The following is a 22,300-nucleotide window of genomic DNA, read 5'->3' as shown; positions in this document are numbered from 1 at the left end:
TTGTAGGAGGAAGAAAAAAACCTTCCTGCTAGGTCTTTCTTATGTCTTGAATAACCACTATCCTATATTGTCAAATGATTGGTAACCCAGACATTTCAACTGAGTGTTGGTTTGGGGTCGGAGGTCCTGGTTTCAAAATCTGGTTCTGCCATTTATTACTTTTTTGACTTTGAGAAATTTATCTGAGCTTCCATTTCCTCCACGGTAAACCTCGTGGTTGGACTAGATCCACCTCGACGGTCCATTCTAGCTCTAAATCTACTCTCCTGCTACTTCCTTTTACACCCCTACAAGCCAAGATCTACGTGAAAGATGGTCCTGTGCCTTCTTTGGACAGGGGAGAAACAGCAAGAGACGGAAGATTTCAGAACTTCTGTGCAGAGTAAATATTGTCACATCATATCTGGCAAATGCCATAGTGAGTCGAGCAGAAAGGAGAAGTCAGCTTCTCATACTAGAAAAGTTGAGTGTTGACTTGACACAGCACCATTCATTTATTTGTTATGCATTTATAAGACGATATAAATAATGAACAAAGAGTTGAAGGGGGTGGGGTGGGGAGGTGGAACATCTACTCAAATCTCCCTTCTTTCCACCACAAACTGCTCCCAATCTGCTCTTTCCTATCTCATCTCCGCCTCCTTGCTTGCATAAAATCTCAGCAAAAACCCCACCTTCTGCAAGAAGCCTTTCCCAATCCTCTTCAACACCAATTCCTTCCCTTTGTGTTTATCTCCACTTTACCCAAAATGTATCTTGTTTGTACTTAGTAGTTTGCCTGTTGTTTACCCCCTCCGTTAGAATGGAAGCTCCTTGAGGGCAGGGACTGTTTTGCCTTAGTATCACCAGCGCTTAGTACAACACAGTAGGCCTTTAAGAAATGCTTATTGACTGTCTGGTTGCTGGAGCAGGGTTACTTCTCCGCCTCTTGAATCAGGGGTGCAGATGTTCAAGGACTATCTTTTCTTTAATCCAGCCACCGCTGTGGAGGATAGAAAAGCCAGGCTGCCATTTCTCTCCCCTTCTGCCTCCAATCCAACCGCTCCCCACAAACACAAGCGTCGATCCAGGCAGCCGAACAAAAGCGCCCGGGATCCCGAACGGCAGTTGCCGGTCAGACAGACAGATGGACAGATAGACCCCCCCCCCCCCCCAGACGTTCGCGAGGACCGCCGCTCCTGGACCGCGCAGCTCCGCCGGCATGCTGGGCTTTGGTCTCTCCGGCAGGAGGCGCGGGCGGCCGGGCAGCCTGTGCTCGGGAGTCCCACATTCCTGCGAAGTGTTTGAAAACGGAGGAGGAGACGTCACCCCGCGGCGCTCCTCCCCTCTCCCCTCAATCCCTCCCTCCCTCTGCCTTCCACCAAAGTAACTCTGGACTAACAAGAGTCGCCGCCGCCAGCGCGGAGCATGGAGAGTCGCCGCGGCCGCACCGGGACGAAGGTCTCCCCTGCTCCCCGGAGCTAGTTTGGAGTCTGCGAAGAAGCCCAAAGAAAGTGATCGCGGGGGCTGTTGGAGGCCGGATTTCGACCCGCGAGCTCTCGCCTCTCCTGGGTTCCACCGGGGGAGGGAAGGGGGTGTAATTTGCGAAGCGGCTGGAAAACTTCTCAACTCAACATGGATACAGCGGCGTGGGCGCTGCCTCCCTTCGTGGCTCTCGTGCTCCTCGCCCTGTGGCCTTTCCCGGGAGCTGCCCGAGCCCAGTTCTCCGCAGGTAAGTTGCATAGTGGCTGCGCGTGTCTCTCTGCCCCTCTCCCCTTCTCCTTTCTCGGCAGTGCTCTAGCAGGAGGGGCTTCCTTGGAGGGCTAGGGAAGGGGAGAGGGAAGAAGCCCCTGTGTCCCGGGCCGAGGAAAGGTGCTGCGGAGCCCTGGACTGTGCTCGAGTTTCTGGTTCTTGAGAACCGTGGGGCAGGAGAGGGGAGCCAGGCAGGCACTTTTCGTTCTGGTCACTTTCGATATGCAAACCCATTGTTTCTTTTCGGATGGTTTCCCAGCCCGGGGTTCAGGTCACTTATAGGTGGCGGCGTCTCGGTGTACTTGTGCTGGAGTGTTGCGGTTGCCTAGCCTTTCCTCCAGGGATTGTTAACAGCCGAGTGCTGCTCGCTCTGGGTTAGTAGGGTAAGGGGGGAGCAAAACTATACTCAGGACTTCTTCAAAGGATACCCTGTAGCTCTTGTTGATATTTGGTACTAGTTCATTAAAAAAAGGAAGAAAGAAAAGAAAGAAAGGAAGAAAGAAAATCAAACCTCCCCCCGGGGAAGCCGGCCTCCTACTTGTGGCGGACGTAGTAATGTAGAGCTCCCTTCCCTGCCAGGTAGTGTTTGCCCCGGGAATAATCGAACCTGCCACTATTGTCTAACTTCTTTCTTCCCTTTCTCCTCCCTCCCCTGTCTCCCGCCAGCCTGCCTAGTAATGTTAAGCTACTCTTCTTCTTTGTATTGTTGATTTGTTCACCTAGACTTAACGTGTGCACGAAACATGACTTCAGCAAACAATATTCATATTCCATGGAAGCCAGATTTGGACAAGGTTGAGCCCTCGCATAAGTGGGGAGCTCGGAGTAGGTTTTAGAAATCCGACTACTGCTTTGCTAAGGCACCTGGAACTAGGCAGAGGGGAGGATCAAGGTGATGGGGCAGGGGGATTGGGGGACAGGAATGAAGTGAAACTCCTCTCTCCGGGAAGACAAACATATTGGCTCATAAGTCAAGCCAAGAAGAGCCATTGAGCCCGGTCCCTTCCAACGGATCTGGTTCCTGCTCCCCTTCCTGTGCGACTGGCGCCTTCCCAAATAAAGTAACTTTTTGTCGCTTGCCTCCTCTGTCTCCTCTGAAGCATTGTGAGTTTCACCTGGTGGATGGCGGCGTGCAGTGGGGCTCTGTGGCTCCTACCCGCCAGTCCCAGCAACTTGGCTGGCCAGGCTCCCACAGCTCCACTTCGGTGGGAACTGCATCTGCTGCTTTGGTTGGTTGTGCAGATGGAGACACAGAGGTGGCCAAGTTATTATAGAGAAGACAGAGCGGGGAAGAAGCTTCACAGCTATCTAGGTTATCAGCATGTCTATTCTGGAGATGGATAATTAACTTAGTTTATAATTGGCGGTTTCCTCACGTGGTTGTGATTGTCCAGTTTTCTGGAGGGTAAAAAAATCCTCGGCCTAAAGGGTTTCACCAGTATGGCTTTATTTTCTCCCTCTTCCCCAACCCCCTTTTCCTTTCCCAGGATCTATAAAGGGAATCAGCTAGAGAAATTCAGGTAGTTCCATGTACTGTGTGTGCAGTGCAGTCAGGCAGAGATTATGAAATACAACACTTGGAATAAAAGCTGTGTTCTGAATGTTAGCCATGAAGGTGATATATGCAGAATGCATTTGCTGCCTGTGATGAATGATCTGATAATAGAATTTAATTCTCCTTGTAGTAAACATTACTGCATGCATCTCCGACTTAGTATGACTATTAGTATTGGAGTTGTTCTTGATGTGTAAGGCATTCTATGCAGGCAAGTTGGAGGGAGTATTGATTTCTGCCACAGTGTTTGTCTCCCCATTGAGTGCCTGAACTGAAAAAGACAAGGAGTTTTTTAATTGAAAGTTTGAACTCCTGGCTAGTAGAGTGATTAAACTATACATAGTCAAGAGTTGTAACCACTATTGTTACAGCAGCTCAGGATACAGTCTGTAGTAAAGAAAACGAGCCTTCCTCCCCCTCACACACATTTCTTGTGGTATATAAATATAACTTTTTCTTCAGAAGAATGCTTTTAAATCAAGAGAGGAGATTGTCTACTGTAAGCAGTTCCGATACCTCAAATGATCCATCAGAGGGCTTCCTATAAAAGTTTTGAGATTAGTAAACTAACCTTAACATTATCTTAATCTCTCCGTGGTGTCCTTTGTACTGAGTATTTATTTATTTATTTGTGATTTATATCTGGTCTGCTTCCACATATAATGCATTCTGAGTAAAGCATTATACATTGTTGTACTAAGGGGCAAATAAATGGTGGAACAGACCAGTTAAAGGCTGTTTTGTCCAGGAGGTAAAAGACAGTGAAACTCATTAGGTGTTTTCCATCAATATGTAGACAGAGTAGAGTCTGGATATGACTGGATAATGATCTGGATAGAGTAATAATAAACAATTATCTGACCCCATCTGACCTGAGTAGATGTTCTTTGCTTTTCTGGTATTCTCTTTACCCATTGTATGTTTTTGTATGTCATATCTTTATGAATAAAAGGTGGAATAAGTTGTCTTATACAGTGAACTCCAACTAGTTGAATAATTATAATAGGATATGCCTTAAAAAAAATAGGATATGCCTAGATGTTCTTTTCTGATTAAGAAAAAAAAAAAGCTTGGCTTTATATTGAACTAAATTAAAATGATGTGCTTTCTTAATGGATGTAACATATGTGTGCAACATAAGTTTTGTAAATAAAGAAAATTGCGTTAGGTATGATACAAGATTGATATACATATAATCCGATACTCAATGTGAGTCTTTGAACTGCCCAGTTGTAGAAATTAAAAACCTGTTTTGTTAAGAATGGTTTTAGTTGAGACTATCAGAACATTGGTATGGGTTATTGCTGGTACTAATTCCAAATTCTGTGTCAGGCTTGATGAAAAAACATAGATACTAGAAATGTAGTAAGCACATTAGCTCCTGAGGTCCTTATGTCAATGTAGAATTTTTCCCTATGATGTTTTTTCTTGACTAGGTTTTTAAGTGGTAGACCAGACAATTCTTTTGGGAAGCCCTTTGGAAAAGCACTTTGTAGTTTGTAAAGGGCTCTACAGATACAAGGTGGTGTTAGTGTTATAAAGATTCCTTACTATTTTATGCATTTTAAATTATATACACAAGGGTCAGCTTGCCACTTCAAGAAATTATAGTGTGTAGCTCATTTCAAACAAGTCTTGTTTTATGCAGCATTCCCGGAAGGCCACTGGAAGGTTTGATGTTCAGCATTACTGCTGTAGTAGCTGCTGCAAGTCTGTTGCATTTTAAAATGTAGTAGATAAAAAGTTTAAAATTATTTCAATATTGAAGAATTTTGTGATTGGTTCAAGTGTAGACATGCTGTAAATGAAGCTCATTTTAAATAGACCTTCCTGTCAAGCTCAAATGATCACATGCTCTCATTTTTCTATATTTCACTTAAAATAGCAACACATGTTTCATAGGGAAACTGAGGTGTAACTTAGTAAAGTTAAGTGACTTGCTGAGATTTTTCAGTGAATCAAAGATAAATCTGTACATAGAAACCAAACCTCCTCACATTAGGTTCTGTAGTATAGTGATTTTTGTGGACAGATGAAGCAGTGTCCTGGATGATCATAAGCCTAGGCATTCGCAAGAGCTCAGGTCTTAATCATATTTGGTGACTTACTGACCCCTGGCAAGTCACTTACCTTCTTTATACCTTACTTTCCTCATCTGTTCAATGGATCCAATACAGGATTGTTGTTAAGGATCAAATAAGGTGCTGTATACTATCTCTAAGATGCCACAAAAATGTGAAGTAAAAATTGTACATTTTAAGATATAATGTAGATCCTAAATGTCACAAGGTATTACCTGGCATGGGAAATAATTTTTTTCTGTCTTTCACCTTCAACTAGTTGTTCCTTTTAACCAGCTTTACCCACAAGCACCCATACAGGCTAGACCACAATTTTTGTCATTTCTAAGAAAAAGAGATTGGGATTTTTTTGTACTTACTAGCCTTGCGCAAATCATTACTTCTGCTGAACAAGTGGGTGAGTGTCTTATTGGTGTTTTAAATATTCTACTAGAGCTGAATATATTTTACAAGTCAATTTCTTTTAGTAATTTTTATTCTGAATTCCTATCGGTTCAGTTTTCAGTATTAGTGTCCAGCATAATATGCAGTATTTTAGATGCAGTCTTATCAGTGTCCTAGAGAGGGACTATTGTCTCTCTAGTGTAATGTATGTCTTTGCATGCAGCTCAAGATACTACTTTGAATATAGCTTCATGTCATATTACAAGGCCAATATGCATCCAGTTGCTCTCTTCCAGTTTTTGCATCTCATTTAGCAGTCTTACATCTAAGTTGCATTTTTGTGCTGTTATCTTCCCCTGTTTTATATGCAGAAAGTAACATAAAAGTCTTTTATCTTAGAGTTTGCCTTTATTTTAGTTTTCTGCATGCATGTCTATTAACACTCTTCAGTGCATTAATTTTGTAAAATCAAAACAAATGTCAGCAAAGGTATTACCACAGGATATTTCCTGGGAATGGCTCATAGACTAACTCAACCTCTCCACATACTTTATCTGACAGAAATTTAGTTTGTTGATTTTCTTAGTCTGTGTAGGACCTCATTTTGTTTCTGGCCTGACCAGATGGGGAGAAACAGATTTGGCTGGTGCTGGGGCATTAGCATGGAAGGTGCTGACAGCTCTTCCTTCTCTGTTACTGTGTACATTAGGGTGACAAAAAACCATTGTCTTGGGTTGTGACCAAGAACACTTTTGGCTCTGGGCACTTTTTTTTTAACTGAAAATGAGACTCACACCCACTACTAATGCCCGTCATGTTCCCATTGAACTTTATGTCTTTATCTCTATCACATATCACTTGGTTTATCAACTCTTCCCTGCATAGCCACCATGTGGTAGTTATATTTAGGGAAACGTACTTTGTTGCTTAGTAATATTTTTAGTCCCAGTATCTTCTTGGGTTATTGAAAGTATTAGTAAATGCATAAGGAATAAATAATATTTACTATGGTTTTCGGGCCATAGCAAAGCTTTGACTAAGTTTATAAAAACATGGATTTGAGCTGAAAAGGACTTCAGAGATTTTTCATGTTTGGGGTGTTGTATTTTGTTTTCCTGTTCCTATTCGCCTTGCTTGCTCTTCAGGGGGCGGCAAGAAAGAGGAATGCAGGAAGACTGACAGACAGGAAACAGCCAAGAGAATTTATAGGTTCTTCTATTTTGTTGTTGTTTGTAAAGTACAAATAAGAAAAAAAAAAGGAATTCTTTACAGAGGGGTATTTAGATGGTCTTTTACTTTTTTTCATAGAGAAGGAAGAATCCTATGTTTATCTCATTGTTATCTCTTTAAAAGCTATACCTCATCCATTCAGTAGATCAAAAATTTCCTCTTGGCATATTCCAGCTAGACCTTGTCTTAAGGTTAGATCTATTTTGTCAGCTTTCATTTGTAAGATTCTTCTTGCCCTCCCCCTTTCCCTATGTTGTCTTATTTCATGTACTACACTACATATTGATTTTCCTTTTTTCTAAAAATATTGTAATGCTTTTTAGCACTGCTTATTCTTCATTAAACCACATGCTGAATGTCACTGTTACAAATATTCTATTCATAAAATCATGGTGTTTTGTTTTTCATATCAAAATACAAATCAACATAATAGATTAACATTGGTACTGTTGACTTTTGAACTTTGTGTCATCTGATCTTTTGCCTTACACAGAATAGGTATTATATTTCATGCAGGGAGAAAAACATGGATTCAGTTATTAAAATCCTTTATTATAAAGGTAGCTTGAAAAAAATTCTTCTACTTGTTGAAGCATAATAAATAATTTCAAAATATTCTTCAGAAAACTTTATTGCATTGTTTGAATATTTATGTTCATTAAACAATCCTTAAGAAATCTGATTCTGGAGATATTTAGAGACCAAAAATCCATTTCCTGATTTTTTTTTTTTGCAGGAAGTGGTCTAAAGAAAATGGGATTTCTTTAATGTAAAATGGTTTGATAGCTACATAAATAGCTTTCCTACTACCATGCTGAGTATGTTGGTGGGTGTGGTATCTTTATTTTCCTTTAATATTTTAGTAAAGTGCTTAAGGAATTATTTTGATTTATAGTCAGTACTGGAAACAAAACTTATGTGATGAATTGCTTTAAAAAAAAAAAGGATTGTTGCCTTCCCTTCTTTTTATGTGTTGAGATTCTGGGAGAAAAAAAAAACAAAAAAACAAAAAACCAAGCCTTGGGATATAAGCATCTTAAGGAATGAATCATGGAACATTGCCATTAATCCACTTAACACTGAGCTGAATTTTTTGGCATTCTTTATTACATATTGGTAATCCAGAAAAAAAAAAAAACCTACAAGTGTCTAATTTGTTACTTGTAATTGTTTTAGGAACAAATTTGGCATTTCTAAGTGAAATAATACATGTTTTTGATTGACACTATTTCAGAACGGTTAAAGGAAATGATAAAGAGGGTACTGTCATTTGGAGGCATCCTAGTGTGATGGAATGATATACCTGGATCCAGAAGCAGAGGACCTGGTTCCCCTACTTACTACCTGAATGACCGTAGTCTAGTGAATTCATTTCTCTGGGCCTTTGCTGATCTTTTAAATGGAGAGTCCTTACAGCTCTCCATCTGGGATCCTGAGTTCTAGTAAGATTGTCATTGCTACATGTTTCCTTATCAAGAAAAATTCAATTAGAAATAAATCTGAACAGAAATTATACACTCTCATTTAATTCTTAGAATTTACCTTTCAGTAGTCATTATTCTATTCTGTGGGAGATGAGTTAGCTAAGGTGTTTAAACTAATATTTTGTTGTTTTTTAGTCGTTTTTCTGTTGTGTCCAACTGTTTGACCTCATTTGGGGTTTTCTTGGCAAAGGTACTTAAGTAGTTTGCCATTTCCTTCTCCAGCTCATGTTACAGATGAGGAAACTGAGGCTAAATGACTTGCCCAGGATCACACAGCTAGTAAGTGCCTGAGGCCAGATTGGAACTCAGGAAGATAGGTCTTTCTGACACCAGACTGAGCACTATCCACTTCACCATCTGGCTGCTCTATAAATTATTTACTTGAGAGATAATAAGTGATCATAGGATTCATAGCTAGAAAGGACCTTAGAGATTACCTAACCCAACCCTTTCATTTTATAGGTGGGGAAGTTGAAGCTCAGAAAGATGGAGTACTCGTCTTTGCCAAGAAGATGTCGAATAATAATTACTTAAGACCTTTCCATGGATGACACCTGATTCATATCAGCACATCCTGGTAGAAAGGTAGTATACAGAATTAAAGTGGGTAGAGAGGAATCAGAAAGATTTGAGTTTCAGATCCACCTGTCTGGTCACTAGGTAACCAGGCTGTGGGACCCTGGGCAAGTCATTTAACCTCTTGTCCTCAGGCAGTTCTTTACGATTTTTAGTTGCAGGACATTTGCTGCATCTGCACTGGTTGGGGGAATTTACTCTCCTGGAATGTCCTAACCAAATGAAATCACAATTTTGGACTACCCCCTAAAATCTTTGCACAGCTTATTTGAAGATAAGGTGATTACTTCCCCCATTTTGCAGATGGAAAAACTGAGCTGTCAAGAGGACTCTTTGTGTACATTACGATTTATAAGTTAACCTTTTGAGGTTAAAAGAATCTTTGGGGACTAAATATAAATATAACCTCAACCTTTCCCTTCATTCTGCTAAAAAGCAGCTGCTATTGGGCCCCCACTTTCCTGAAGCTCATTCTTGTGTTGCTTTGCAGAATAGCAGCTGACTGGCTACAGAAATTCCCCCAAGTCAGAGTAAAGCAACGGGATAGAGTACAACTATTTAGGCAGCAGCCTGGGTGAATGAAGTTCCTTGACTCAATTTGAGCAAATTGACCCGTTGAACAAACTCATATTTAGATCCTGTCATCCTCCCAAATCTACCTACTCTCTATTGAATCATCTAGTAATTTCCTTACTATCCATGGCCTTAATAGAGCTACAAAGTGTTCCAGGGTACGGGCTATATACACAGTCTGCTTGAAAAGACTTGCCATGTGGACTTCAGTATAAAGAAAAAAAAGTTTTCATAATAAATTAATTGATGACTGAAACATGAATTTAATTGTTGCTTTTTTAAAAACGGAAAATAGTTACCTATTGATAGCTTACCTGTTCAGTTATATTAAAGCAAATGCAAATTCAAGGGCCAGAAAGAAAAAAGCTGCTTTTAATGGGAATGAAAAGAATGTGGAGCTGTACTTCACTATCACTGTTGTTGCACTAAGTATGGTAAGGGAAGGTTCCTGGGAGAGGAGAGAAGAGGAGAGGAGAGGTGGGGTGTGAAAGGAGAGGAAAAGAAGAGAGATGGGGGAATGAGAAGGGAGAAGTGGGGAGGAGAAAGGAGAGTAGGGAGGGGAAAGAAGGGGAAAGGAAAAGAGGAGGGGAGGAGAGAGATGGGGAGGGGAAAGGAGGAGAAGAGAGAAGAGAAGGGGAAGAAGGTAGATGAGAGGATAAGAGGGGAGAAGAGAGAGCAGAAGAGAAAAAAGGAGGGGAGAGAATAGGGGAGAGGAAGGGAAGTAATAGGAGGGGAGGGGAGGGAGGAGAGGAGGGAAGAGAATTGAAGGGGAGGGGAGAGAAAAGGAGAGCAGAAGAGAGGAAAGAAAGGGAGGGGAGGAGAGGGAAGAAGCAGAGGTGAGAGAAAGGGAGGAGGGGGGAGGAGAGAAGGGGAGGAGAGATAAATATGGAAATGGATGTGACAAAAACAAAAGGCATCAATTAAAAATAAAAACAAAAATATATCTGATTCCTAAGAACTAAGAGCAGAATAAGATTGAATTGTACTTAGCACACTTTTGTTGGTAACATTGATATTGGAAGCTCAAATACAATAAATGGCATTTGTTTAAATGTTGCCAATAACAATTATATTTTTCCTGTAGATTCTTAGTCTTAAATGGAAAATTAGAATCATGTTGCAACGCTGCCTCCCCCACACCCCCACCCCAGGGTAAGGATTCCAGCTCCACTGTCCTAGATGATGGTACTTCTCTTCTGGATGCATTTTAAGAATGTTTGTAAAGGGAGTACCTTTTTTCAGGAAGCAATCATTTAATAAGTGAGGGTTCACACTTAGAACATATTAAATATTACTAGTAATCTTTTTGTTGCTGTCTGTACTCCATATTTAAAAAAAAAACTTAAAAAAAAGCCCTGAGATCCTTGTCAGTTTTCTCAAAAGAGAAATTATGATGCCGTATACACTGTACAGTATTGGTGTCAAAACATAATTTTACATGAATTAGCTTAGTTTGGCATTCTTTAAGAAATGGATTTTCCCAGAAGACCTAATTGCCATCTTATTAATGAGCCTGTAAGTGTTTTTCTTGATTCATTTACTATTCTAAGTGTGTCTTCTTTTCCTGGCTGTTTCTGCAGTGAAGTCTCTGATTAAATCATGACTGCTGTATTTGTTTTTTTACTGCTCACCAGCAATTCAGAAAATATCAAAAGAATGGTAAGGTTGTGACAGAGGCTAATGAAAAACAAGAAGGGTAAATTAATGTTAATCTCTAGTGCTCAGGCATAACTTGGTTACGTGGCTATGATGAATACTTTGTATAAACTGGTATAGGAGCTGGAGGGGAGCAGGCTCTGTGTCATTATGGAAATATTTTTTGCGTACATTTTAGTTTGCTCTCATTGTCACCTTTAAAATGAAAATCTTAGAAAACCACACTTTTCAGAAGTGATAATTCTGTTCATTTCTTAAAATACTGAAGCCCGCCCAAGCCACTCACTTTTTCTTTTATTTATTGCCATTTTCTTCTCCAGCCCATTTTACAGGTGAGGAAACTGAGGCAGAGAGGGTGAATGACTTACCCGGGGCTAGTAAGTGTCTGAAGCTGGATTTCTTCTCTCCCTCTAATATATTTGTTTCTATACACTCATCCAAGGATTATTTTGTAACATAATTCAGAAGAATGTACTCAGTTAATAAAAATGTAGAACTGACAAAATCTGACTTGTATATAACTTAGTTATGTCTCATATTGGTATCTTGGAGGGAAGGTAGTTAGGTGGCACAGTGGATAGAATGCCAAGCCTGGAGTCAGGAAGACTTATCTTCCTAAGTTCAAATCTGGCCTCAGACAGTAGCTGTGTGACCCAGGGCGAGTCACTTAACCCTGCTTACTTCACTTTTCCTCATCTGTAAAATGATCTGGAGAAGGAAATGGCAAACCACTCTAGTATGTTTGCCAAGAAAACTTCAAATGGGGTCAAAAAGAGTAGGACATGACTGAAATGGCTGAACAACAATTGGTATTTTTAGTAAACCAAAAGCAACAAAATGATGAAAACAAATAAGGAAGAGATAATAAAAATGAATAAGGCAAAAGGAAATTACACAGAAATATAAAAATACTTTCACCATGCATTTTTTTACCCTATGGTTTTGTGTATTTCGCCTAGCATAATGGATAGTCTGAAACACCTAGGTTCAAGTCTTTCATGTGGAGGCTAAGTTATTTGCCCACGCTCTTACTACTTGTAATGCATATCTGAGGCAGGATTTGAACTCAGATATTCCTGACTCCCATGTCAGCTCTCTATGCAGTATACCACCTAGCTGTCAGGATGTTAGATGAACTGATAATGAATAAAGCTGTAATTATCCAAGAGAATAAAAGGAAGACAGAAGAGCTCCATAGCTAGGCCTGGGGTATTCTTTAGGCCTCGGCTTTTCTTTAACTTCACTTATCCTTTTTTCCATAGAAGTCAAACAGTAAAGTATCTTTCCAAGTTTTGGAGGAAATTTTCTTCCTTTGTTCAAATTGAATCTGAAAATAGTTATGATTTTCAACTGGGAGTGTATGTTGAGGCAATATGGAGAAATATTTGAGATCAGTAAGGAGTGGGTCCGTATGCCATCTCTTGACACTTCCTAGCTCTGTAATGACTGGGCAAGTCACTTACGCTTTGCTTACCTTCTTCATCTGTAAACTCAGGATAGCGATCTCTGTAATGCCTACCCTCTAGGGTTATTGTGGGATTGAATGAGATGGAATACGAAGAAGAACTTTGCAGATATCTTAACATTAGTTATTAGTGCTACTGTGTTATACTCCTTAAGAAAGTCAGTTAACATTTATTGAGTCTACCATGTGTTAGGCACATGAGAAGTTTGTTTGAGAGTCTCAGTAACAAAAGCACTAGTGAATTGTTACATCATTTCATCAAAAATTTCATTGAATCAGGAGTGTTTGTTAGCCTGGATAATATTGCTTCCTTATTACTGCCCCAAAGGAATCCTACATCCTGGTATACCTTGGATATTGAGGTCTTAGATAATAGACATACTTTCATTAGAAGTCTTCCATATGCTAGGGAAATGCTTAAGATTGTATGTAATCCCTTCTTAGTAAGTTTCTCTAATTATGTCTGTGGCTCATATTTAGGTGGAGTTTTAAAATTTACAAAGTGCTTTCCTGACTACAGCCTTATGAGGTGGATTGTTTTGAATATAATTGAATTATAAATGAGGAGAGCAACATTTTAGTCCATTCATTTGTTTAATAATGATGATCAACTTTGTTTTATAGTGCACTTTATATAAATACAACCCTGGGAGGTAGGTGCTATTTTTATCATTATTTTATGGGTGAAGAAACTGAGACAGACAGTGGTTAAGTGACTTGCCTACAGCCACACAGCTATTAATGTCTGAGGCTGAATTTGAATTTGGGTCTTCCTTTTTCCAAACCCAGCCCTATAGTGATTTATTGTGTCCACCTAGCTTCCATTATGATTCATGATGTAATGCTTTCAACCAGTTTACGTATTTATGAATAAACTTATTTTGTGTGGAAAGGTTTTTAATATATATTTTTTCTTCCACTTGAATGAAAATCCGATCAATCTTTAATGTAATCCTTTTTTAAAACTGAAGTTCTATAGTCAGGTACAGGAGAGTTTATCAGTTTACCAACTGTTGTACAAAATTACAAAGCTAAAGAAGACTGACCACAGGGTTGTTTATAAGGACATTAAATATTAAAGTGGAATACTATTCCATCATAAATTTAGTTCTGGCAAGGCCCTAGACCCCAAAATTAACAATAGTGATGATATTACTGATAATTTTTTATCTATTTCTGTTGGTTTTAAAAATAATTTTGAGAAAATGTTAGAAAATTTCAGCTATCTGGGATTTCAATGGTAAGGGATACTTCTTTAACTGACACAGATTGCAACCCCTTCCATGCATTAGTAAGTATTCTTAAACAAGTTTCTATGGCCCCAAATTTCAAAACCTGGAGGCCAACCTTTAGTAATGCCAGTAAGATGACACCCCATTCCCCTGGAGTCTTTTTTGCATGATGGGATTTGATGACAAGAGGCTTCATGGACATGGTCGTGAAGAATCCAGTGTTAACCTCCATGCCACAACAAGGCATCAGAACAGGACTCTAGTGGAGGAGTAAACAGAATGACATCCTTTCATGCTTCTGTGATCTCATAGGTGTGGGTATCCCTTCTGCTCACCCCTTTTTCAAACCATCTGCTTATTCTCATCCTTTGAAATTCTTGTGCCTATATTTCCATGAAGGCCCTATAGAAGATATTATCTGATATACTGGGCCTCTTTCTGATAATTTTAGTATTTTGGGTGTGTCAGTGTTCTGCTCAGGCTGAAAATCTTTTGTTTTTCTCTGTTATTACATGACTGACCCACCTCCTTTTTCAGATATACATACCCTTGATGTTGTCCTTTATGCCATTTTTTTTTTTGTGCTTAACTCATTATGGGTAATATGCTGGTCAACTCAAAGCCATTAATTTTGTCTATAGTGTTGATAATTCTGAGACTATTTCCAGGGTATACAGATATTGGGTATCCCTGAAAAAACAGTGATGTTTAAAGAAGAGGGCCACAATAAATATTTTTGTATAGAAGGGTCCTTTCTCTTTCTCTTTGATTTGTTCGGGAAATCAGTGGATTTAAGTTTAAAGGTTTATAATATGATTACATTTACAAACTAATTCAGAGGAACTTGTGCAGTTAATTTATAATATAGTTGAAATGCTATAAATTTGGAATAAAAGTCACCAATCTTCCCAGGCTTCTGTTTCCTCAGCTGTAAAATGAGGGGGTTGTATGTGGTGGCCCCTGAGGTCCCTTCTAGCTTTGAGATCTGTGATCCTAATTATTGATGCTGCTGCTATATTAGTAATTAAAATAGGAAGCAGTAAACATATTAAAAAAAAATTCCAATGATGTTGCTGGAGTAAAAGCAGATTTAATTTACAGAAGAGTGAAGGAGAGTAGATTGAATCCTTTGTGGAAATTTTGAAAGGGATCTTTGCACTACTTTGAAGAGCTTTACAGATTGAGGGCAGTGATCCTGATGTCTAATTTCATTGCACAACTCAGGATTTTCCTTTTCTTGGTACAGGGATATTCCTGGTGCTGCTTTTATTATCAGCCTTAGGATTGGAGGTATCTATAATCTATTCTCCTGATTTTACCGATGAAGAAATTAAGGCTTAGCAAGGTTGTGGCTTGCCCATGGTCAGACTGGGAATAAGTGGCAGAGCTGGGACTTGAACCTAGGTTTTCTGATGCCAGAACCAGGCACTTTCCATTGCACACACTACCTTTTAGGCTCATTTGCTGGCTCTCACATGAAATAAAGGCAGGGGAAAAAAAGATTTTCTTAGAGTAAATGTAAAAGTTGTAAGAGGATGGCAGATGAATATTATTGCTAGTATAATAAAATACATTAATAAATAATTGAAATAATAATGCTACTTTACATTTGTACAGTTCTTTATGATTTACTAAGGGCTTTAGTATATACAAAGGTAGCACAGCAGATATAATGCCGGCCCTGGAATCAGGAGGACTGAGTTCAAATGTGACCTCAGACACTTACTAGCTGTGTGACCCTGGGCAAGTCACGTAACCCTTTTTGCCTCAGTTTCCTCATCTACAAAATGAGGTGGAGAAGGCAAACCACTCCAATATTTTTGCGGGGAAAACCCCAAATGGGGTCACAAAGAGTTGGACATGACTGAAATGACTCAACAACAACTTCCATTCAATCCCTCAAATGGTTCTGTGGAAGAATAAGTTAAAGAGCAAAAACTAGGGCTTCAAAATGGTGACTTGCTCTATGTCACATACCTAGTTACAGAGCCAGGGATAGAAGACATACATACATTGGTTTTTCCATTGTTCCACATTTTCACCTGCAAAGAGAATCTGTTTGTGTGGAAGAGTTTGAGTTGGAACTAAGTTAAAAAGGAAAGATCATTGGTGCACAGCCAGGCCCTAGGGAGGGTCTGGGGCTTCCCTCCCCAAGCTCCCTCCAAAAAGGAGGATGGGTAGTAAACCTTATCTGCTTTGGGTAAAAGGGGCTGTAGATCCCTTGGTTAATATTCAGTGAGTGAATTGGCCTTGGGATAGGTAGAGGAAGTGATAAGTCATATATTGTTGGTTGGTTCAGTATAAAAGGGTGTTTATTACTGAGAGAGTACCTTATAAGTGTTTCTTTTTAAGATCTAACTCAAAGTGTATTTGGAGTGTGCATTGGATGTGTAATGGAGTAGATAAGAGTTCTGGACTGGAAGTCAGGGGATTTGAGTTGAAATCCCCTTGCTGAAACCAGCTGTGTGACCTCAGGCAAGTCATTTAACCTTCCTAAGCTTCAGTTTTCCTATCTGTAAAGTGGGGATAATAATGGTCATGCAGAGTATCTCCGAGAGTTGTGAGAAAAGTAAACCCTTTGAAACACTATATAACTGATTGATGTTTGGTAACATTTTTGCTGTTTTCCTCATTGACTGGCCTGGGGTAGTTTAAAGGGCATTAAGTAGAGAATAAAAGATTAATTTAACAAGGATGTAGAAAATGAGAACTGAAGTTGTTATTTTTTTAGCTCTTTTTTAGACATTTAGATGACAAAATTTCTATTGTTTGAGGATCCAGATTTTTGGTAAAGATTATCTTGGTACCTTTAATGAAAGATTGAAACAGTAGCACAAGAAAATATTGTCTTGTTCCCTTGATCTTAATGTGGTCTTAAACCTGAGGTGATTAAAATTAAGGATCTTCTTCAGTCACATGGCCATAAAGGCATTTAGTTTAAGAAAAATTGTATTATCCTGTTACTTTTCATAGGAAAATCATAGCATCACTGGTCATAGATCTAAAACTGGGAGAGTCCTCAGAAGATATCTAGTCCAGTCCCTTGTTTTAGAGTTGAAGAAAGGGAGGACCAGGGAGGTTAAATCACCTGCCCTAGGATGAACAAGCAAGACACATTGGAGCAGGGATTTACATCCAGGTCCTCTGACTACAAGAGCCAGTGAGTGGCCTTCTACCTGTCCATTCCTAAAAGTGAAGTTCTGGCCATGTCACACCCCTACTCAATAAATTGTGGTGGCTCCCTATTACCTCCAGACTCAAACATAAAATCCTATTTGGCATTCAACCCCTCTGATAACCTGCTTCTCTCACTTACCTTTCCAGAATTCTTACATCTTATCTACTCTCATCTCCACCCCTCCCAATTCCAACTCCCATACACTGGAATCCAATGACATTGGCTTCCTATCCTGTTTTTGTTTGTTTCCTCCATTAGATTATATTTTGCTGCTGAGTGATCCAGGCTAATTTAAAAATTATTAAGTATATAGATTAGAGTATAGTCAATTTGTGACCATTCTAGGAAGCTTTTTGACTTGCCATATTTCTGAGTGTGACTTCTTGACTTCGATGAAAATCAATTCAGTTAAATTTCATTGCTTTCTCCTCTTCTTCATTCTCCTTCTTCCCTTCTGCCTCCTCCTCCCATTCCTCTTCTCCGTCCCCCTGATCTTCCTCACCCTCCCCTTCCTCCTTATTCTAATTGGGCTGTGGAATATAGTGAAATACATTGTGGATTTCATTTGGCTATGCTGTGTCTTAATTAGCATAAAATACATGATTGGCTGTAAAGTTTTCTAACTGGCCTTTGAGGTAAACTGCACTGAGAAATGAGAGTTTTAATGGCTTTACCTACTTAACTGGGAACAAATTGAGAGGTGAATAGAGAGAGGACAAAGTTTTCTTTCAGGGAAATCTTACGTATGTGCCATTGAGAGTAAAATAAGGCAGTTTAGGTGGCCAGAATTTCCAGGATTGGGATCTAAGAAGCTCAAATAGGAGAGAAAGATCTGTTAAAGCTTCAGAAAATAAGGCCAGATGAGCATTGTTTTGGACCTGATGTGATGTGGGCCTATATTCCTTTGGGGCTGGCTAGAACTGAGAAGTATGGTTGTGAAGGGAATGACTTTGTCTTTTAAAAATTGTATGCTTTCCTTTTAAAAAAAATTGTTTGTTAGTTTTGAACATTTAAAAGAAATGATGACCAGGCAGACTTTAGATACACCTGGAAAGACTTACATGAACTGATGCTAACTGAAGTGAGCACAGCCAGGAGAACAGTGTACACAGTAACAGCTACATTATGTGATGATTAATTTTGATAGACTTATCTCTTCTTAGCCATGCAAGGATCTAAGACAACTCCAAAAGACTTATGATGGAAAATGCTGTCCAGAAAAAGAACTATGGAGTCTGGATGCCCATAGAAGCATATTATTTGCTCTCTCTCTCTTTTTTTTTTGTTCTTTCTCATGGTTTCTCCCATTGGTTCTAATTCTTTTTTACAACACAACTACTGCGAAAATAGGTTCAATATGAATGTATGTTGAGCCTGCATCAATTTACATGCTGTCTTGGGGTGGAGGGAAGGGAGAGATGGGGAGAAAATTTGGAACTCAAAATTTTATGGAAGTGAATGTTGAAAACTAAAAATAAATAAATTTATTAAAAAAAAAGTCTGATTTGAGCTTAGCTTTGAAGGAAACTAGAGACTCTAACAGAGGGTGGTGAGGATTGAGTGCATTCCAGGCATGGGGGACATCCAGGATGAAGGCATAGAGTCCTGTGTGAGTGATAAGGCCAATTTGGCTGGGTCAAAGAGGACCTAGAGGAGTGTCTTTTAATCTTTAATAGCATTGTAAATTGTAGACTTCTTGAGGGGTACTACTGGTTTGCTCTTTTCTCTTTCTGAACTAAATTAGTTTCTTCCCATTGACTTTTTAGCTTTGTTTATGAGTATCACTGTATTTTGATGCTTATCAGTTGTAATAAGCATGAAGACTGAGCAATTGAGTTTTAGTGATAGTTTGCCTACCACAGACTTAGCAGAACTAGAAATAAGTATATTGATACATATGGACCAAATTTGCATTTAATACTATGATGTTGGTGATATGGAGAAGGTATCAGAAGTCTGATTCTAGTAACCTGGCATGTGTTAGTGCTACAGCACATGGTAATGTAGGAGTGTAATGATTAATAGCTGCCAGCAAACAATAGTACCATTAGGTTGTTAACTATAAACATCTTAATGTTGAACAGAAATGAGAAAATAGACATTTCATATATTTGTTTCAAAGTTTATGTGTTTTCATGGAAGCAACATATGGCAAATCTAGTCAGCATGTTTATTGTAATTTCTGGGTAATTGCTTAATATTATCAAATTTCTTAATATTGTAATATCAAGACCATCTATCTAAATCCAAATGCATGTATAATTTCATTAGTAAAATATACTATTTAACATGATCAGAACAATGCTATATGTATGTATGTGTATTTATGTATATACATACATATATATAATATATGTATGTATATATGCATTTTCCCTAAAAATTTAGTTGGTTTTTAAACCTTAAAATTTTTTTTAATTATAGCTGAGAAAATGTTAAAAATCATCCAGTGATAAAAATAGACAATACCTGTTAAACTTCTTGGCACTTTTTAGATCTTTTTCCAATAACTTCCTTAAATAGACCTTTAAAAAATCCATTTACTGAAAAATCATGATAAGAAAATATTTGGTTTTAACAGTTTTGGTTGGATTGGTTAACCTAGCATGGTGGTGATAATGTTTTCACAGCTTGATCTTTGATCAAAACATAACTTTTCTCTTTGTACATGGGAAAATTTTTCTTTTGTGACCATAGGTATATAAAGTATCCTATAAGTGAGTGGTATTGACTGAGTTCTGTGGCTCTCAGCAATACCTTGTGATTAGCCCATCACCATAACTAGGAAAAAAAAATATTCCCTTCTACTATCTCCCTCCTATATGAAGGACAGCTCATTTTAATTGTCTTTAATAGAATGCAAGCTTTTAGAGGGCTAGAATCAGATCTATTTAATTTGCTTTTGGTTTGTTTTGTGTCCAGATTAGCTCCAAGTTCAATTCATGCTGAGTAAGTGCTTTTTGGTTATGATGGAGTAGCAGAAACTAGTTTATATCATTCCTTTGGTATATATGAAAGAGCGGAATGTGCTTTCCAAACTTGAACCTCCTTTACCCCTGGCCTATGTATAGGTACTTGAGGGATAATGTCACACTTCTGGAATGTATTGTAGCAACCATTCTTACTGCGGCACTTTAGGAAACACTTTTTTTTCTAAAAAGCTAAAAAAGGCAAAAAAAAAGAGTGGAATATGCATTTTCAGTTGCGGTATGTGATGTAAGATAGGAGCTGGCTCGAAATGCCAGTTTGATGTGTAATATAGGAATTGTTTTGGAAGTGGTTGATGGATATTCAATGCTTGTAGAGGACAGATGATCATCTCAGTTGACTCCTTATACTTCACTGCTTGGAAGAACTTCCTTCTGAATTTCTGACATTCAGGTTTTATGTTATTAACAGTATATTTCCTGGGGCTTTCCCTTCTCACGCTCTGGAAACCAATGTTAGGAAAAACTGAGATTCAGTCTTGTTGCCATTTGCTGTTTCTCAGGGTTAGCTTGGACCACTGGGAGATTCATCAGCTTTCATTTTAGTGCCTATGCCCTTTAGGGGATTAAGCAGCAGTAGGTCACAAAGAGCCAGGTGAAGGAGGATCAAAAGAAAATATGGATAAACAGAAGATATGGATAAACATTGGGAGGGAGATGTGGATGAGAAAGAGGAGGTGTAGGGCCTTTCCACTGTCAGCCACTCTATATATACCTACTCCCTGAAGAAGGTCCAGAACACCCACTGCAGCTAGCTCATGGCTGCAAGAGACATATTGACAGTGAAGATTACTTATACTAGGTATTCTTAATCTTTTTCTGTATTATGGACCCCTTTAGCAGTCTGGTGAATCCCTGTACCCTTTCTCAAAATAATGCTTGTAAATGAATAAAATAAAACACACAGGATTATAAATGAAACCAGTAACTTTGAAGTACAATTTATCAAAATGTAAAAAAAAAAAAAAAGATTCACAGATTGCAGGTTAAGAACTACTTATTTTCCAGGAATTGCGACAGCTCAAATTCCTATTCAAAATTCTGGATTGATTGAAGTAATTGAAAGCGTGTGAGTTAAAGGTATTGCCATATTCTTTTGTCTTAAGAAGTAGAGGTTGAACAAAGTTTCCATAAACTTTGTCAGAAAATTCAAGAATTTGGATGTGTATATGAGAGTGTCATATGATTTGGGTATAGGATGGAAGGAGGCCCTGAAATTGATTCTGTTTTGGTTGAGGCACTTCAAATACTGATCTCTCTGTTTAGATTTTATAGATGAGGGAGCAGAAACAAATATGTAGGAATTTACCTCACAGGTAGTAAAATAAATTTCTATTTGCAATGTACTCTCTAGATTTAAAAAAAAAATCTATATTCACTTTGTTATTTTTCTTTTTAACATACAACCAATTTCACTGTTTTTCAGAGAATGTACTTTAAGAAGGTTTGTTCGGGTCTTTGCTGAGAAGTGTTTGTATTGAAACAAAGTGAATCAATAAGTTGAACAACTGAGAAAAAACTCTAGGTAACAAAAGATGCAAAGAAGTGATTGAACTCAAAATGTGGGTTGGCTTGACAGAAGCAAGTACTGCTAATACAGAAGAGTATTGATGCAAAAGAGAAGAAAAAGAAATAGATACAATTCTCATGTATATGGTGCTTAGAGATTTGCAGAAACATTCTGTACAGTATACATGAAAACAACAGGAAATGTGGAAGGCCCCTTCCCACCCACCCCAGGCTCAAATCCATCAAATGCTCAAAGCAGGCTTGAAAGTGAAATACAGGGAATTCAACCTATTAAGAAAAAAAAAAAGACCTCATAAGTCTTGATAAAATTGAATTAAAATTGACCAGCAAGGATTGGGGAGGCAAGAGCTGTGTTCCCTGTATGAAGCTGCCCACCTCCTTGGAAATTTAATCTCACACAATATATGAAAACTAATTTGGGAATGAGATTAAAACTAGAATTGACCAGAACAGGAGAATAGGTCATAAAACTTCCGGCAGAAGCGTCTACTCCTGTGGAGACTAATATCACACCAAGGAGTGGCAATCTGATTTGGAAATGAGACAATTAAGAATTAACCAGAAGAGAAGTTAGACCAAGGGCACCTAAAGTCAGAGGGAGTCTTTGAGGCCTTGTTGCCTGTTGTATTTGGCATATT

The 22,300-nt window shown here is 38.7% G+C and overlaps 1 protein-coding gene across 2 annotated transcripts in view; it reads left to right on the top strand.

The window, feature by feature from the left end:
* Positions 1-1,530: 1,530 nt before the first annotated feature.
* The window catches only part of PTPRK (protein tyrosine phosphatase, receptor type K), a 723,664-nt gene continuing 702,894 nt past the window's right edge, over positions 1,531-22,300 (top strand). For both annotated transcript variants that reach the window (XM_027848590.1, XM_027848589.1), the window contains exon 1: positions 1,531-1,711. In XM_027848590.1, coding sequence (XP_027704391.1) covers positions 1,615-1,711 — 97 coding nt within the window. In that variant the 5' untranslated portion in view covers positions 1,531-1,614. The remainder of the gene's footprint in view (positions 1,712-22,300) is intronic.

The sequence above is a fragment of the Vombatus ursinus genome, unplaced genomic scaffold (assembly GCF_900497805.2).
Source record: "Vombatus ursinus unplaced genomic scaffold, bare-nosed wombat genome assembly UNPS02006779.1, whole genome shotgun sequence".
Lineage (NCBI taxonomy): Eukaryota > Metazoa > Chordata > Mammalia > Diprotodontia > Vombatidae > Vombatus > Vombatus ursinus.
The sequence above is the reverse complement of the archived record's forward strand: the minus strand, read 5'-3'. Positions and strand labels throughout refer to the sequence as shown.